General features: G+C 49.3%; 1 protein-coding gene across 2 annotated transcripts in view; it reads right to left on the bottom strand.

The window, feature by feature from the left end:
• abcf3 (ATP-binding cassette, sub-family F (GCN20), member 3) overlaps positions 1-2500 on the bottom strand; it is a 21073-nt gene that overhangs the window by 3319 nt on the left and 15254 nt on the right. For both annotated transcript variants that reach the window (XM_085244582.1, XM_085244581.1), the window contains exons 15-18: positions 2184-2384; positions 594-670; positions 469-513; positions 256-388 (exon numbers count right to left, since the gene is read on the bottom strand). In XM_085244582.1, the coding sequence (XP_085100708.1) occupies positions 256-388; positions 469-513; positions 594-670; positions 2184-2384 (456 nt within the window). The remainder of the gene's footprint in view (positions 1-255; positions 389-468; positions 514-593; positions 671-2183; positions 2385-2500) is intronic.

Genomic DNA, 2500 nt, shown 5'->3' with positions numbered 1-2500 from the left:
TCGCCAACGTTCGTGTCTGACGGTACAGTGCAGACCTGACGCTCTGCGGCCTGTCAGTCCATCCCTGAGCTAACAAGCTAACCTGGAGCCATGCCAGCTAAGCCAGCCACACCTGAAGGTCTCTCCACCCGCACAGCGCCCTCTGCTGACTCATTGCCGTCAGCTGTAAAGCACTATACGCTGACCGTGGCGACACCGTGAGGTCACCATGGTGATAAGACCGTGAAGGTCACGACACAGTGCTGTCACACATACGATGCAGATCCGAGAGTCGAGGTCAGCTGACAGGTTGAGTCCGGAGAACAGCGGCTGGTCTTTACTGTAGTAAAACTCGACTTCATCCAGCTGCAGGATGGGCGGAGATAACTTCTCAAAGTTATCTGGAAACCTGAAGCGACACACAGCATGTCAGCCAGTCCAAGCTTTACTGCCACAGTGATCGTTGGGGGTCAGAGGTCATCTTCTTACCTGAGCGTGACTTCAATTTCCTTCTCGATGGGCTTTAGCTCAGGTCTGCGGGAGAAAGCAAGCATTAGCTTACAGACAGGCAGCACAGACACCAGATCAAGGCGAGGAGGGCGAGGAGCACTCACAGCTTCTCCAGGAGTTTGAGTTTACTCTGCACCTGAGCTGCTCGGTTAGCGTTGTACCGAAATCTGTCGATGAAAACCTGAAAGACACACAGCAGCCGTTCACCAAAACTACATCAGCTCTGTGACACAGAATCACCTGACAGACAGTCTGTGATTCAAGCTGTCTGTGAGCAGCACGTCCTACAGACGCACTGAGTCACTGACATGAAACAACGAAAAGACACCAACAAGGCAGGCATACCGTGGAGCACCTGTCTGTACCTGTCTGTACCGTCTGTACTTGTCTCTACCTGTCTGTACCTGTCTGTACCTGTCTGTACTGTCTGTACCTGTGTGTACTGTCTGTACCTGTGTGTACTGTCTGTACCAGTGTGTACTGCCTGTACCAGTGTGTACTGCCTGTACCAGTGTGTATTGTCTGTACTGTCTGTACCTGTGTGTACCTGTCTGTACTGTCTGTATTGTCTGTACTTGTCTCTACCTGTCTGTACTGTCTGTACCTATGTGTACCCGTCTGTACTTATGTGTACCCGTCTGTACTGTCTGTACCTGTGTGTACCTGTGTGTACCTGTATGTGCTGTCTGTACCTATGTGTACCTGTCTGTACCTGTCTGTACCTGTCTGTACTGTCTGTACCTATGTGTACCTGTCTGTACTGTCTGTACCTGTCTGTACCTGTGTGTACCTGTCTGTACTGTCTGTACCTGTGTGTACTGTCTGTACCTGTCTGTACCAGTGTGTACTGCCTGTACCAGTGTGTATTGTCTGTACCTGTGTGTACTGCCTGTACCAGTGTGTATTGTCTGTACTGTCTGTACCTGTGTGTACCTGTCTGTACTGTCTGTATTGTCTGTACTTGTCTCTACCTGTCTGTACTGTCTGTACCTATGTGTACCTGTCTGTACTTATGTGTACCCGTCTGTACTGTCTGTACCTGTGTGTACCTGTATGTGCTGTCTGTACCTATGTGTACCTGTCTGTACCTGTCTGTACTGTCTGTACCTATGTGTACCTGTCTGTACTGTCTGTACCTATGTGTACCTGTCTGTACCTATGTGTACCTGTATGTGCTGTCTGTACCTATGTGTACCTGTCTGTACTTGTCTCTACCTGTCTGTACTGTCTGTACCTATGTGTACCTGTCTGTACCTATGTGTACCTGTCTGTACTGTCTGTACCTATGTGTACCTGTCTGTACTGTCTGTACCTATGTGTACCTGTCTGTACTTGTCTCTACCTGTCTGTACTGTCTGTACCTGTGTGTACCTGTCTGTACCTATGTGTACCTGTCTGTACTGTCTGTACCTATGTGTACCTGTCTGTACCTATGTGTACCTGTATGTGCTGTCTGTACCTATGTGTACCTGTCTGTACTTGTCTCTACCTGTCTGTACTGTCTGTACCTATGTGTACCTGTCTGTACCTATGTGTACCTGTCTGTACTGTCTGTACCTATGTGTACCTGTCTGTACTGTCTGTACCTATGTGTACCTGTCTGTACTTGTCTCTACCTGTCTGTACTGTCTGTACCTGTGTGTACCTGTCTGTACCTATGTGTACCTGTCTGTACTGTCTGTACCTGTGTGTACCTGTATGTGCTGTCTGTATTGCAGCTGGGCCTCGTACTCTCTCTGCTGGTTCTTCAGTCGGTCCTCTTTGGTTTTAATAAAATTTTCGTAGTTGCCGCGGTAACTGTCAAGCCTCTGGGAGTGCAGGTGGATGATGTCTGTGACCACGGCATTCAGGAAGTTTCTGTCGTGGGAGACGACCAGGATGGTGGACTGCCAGGTCTGCAGGGGAGGGATGACTTATGAGGTTAGTGCAGCTGAGATAACCGACGCAGCCTGCCTCGTTCACTGACACCACCGCACAAACGTTTTAAACCTACAGTCTGAATATGGCCACG

Source organism: Mchenga conophoros, linkage group LG14 (genome assembly GCF_057382185.1).
Source record: "Mchenga conophoros isolate Kocher_MC1m ecotype Shallow Benthic linkage group LG14, M_conophoros_male_GT1.1, whole genome shotgun sequence".
Lineage (NCBI taxonomy): Eukaryota > Metazoa > Chordata > Actinopteri > Cichliformes > Cichlidae > Mchenga > Mchenga conophoros.
This window is presented reverse-complemented; position numbering and strand designations above follow the sequence as displayed.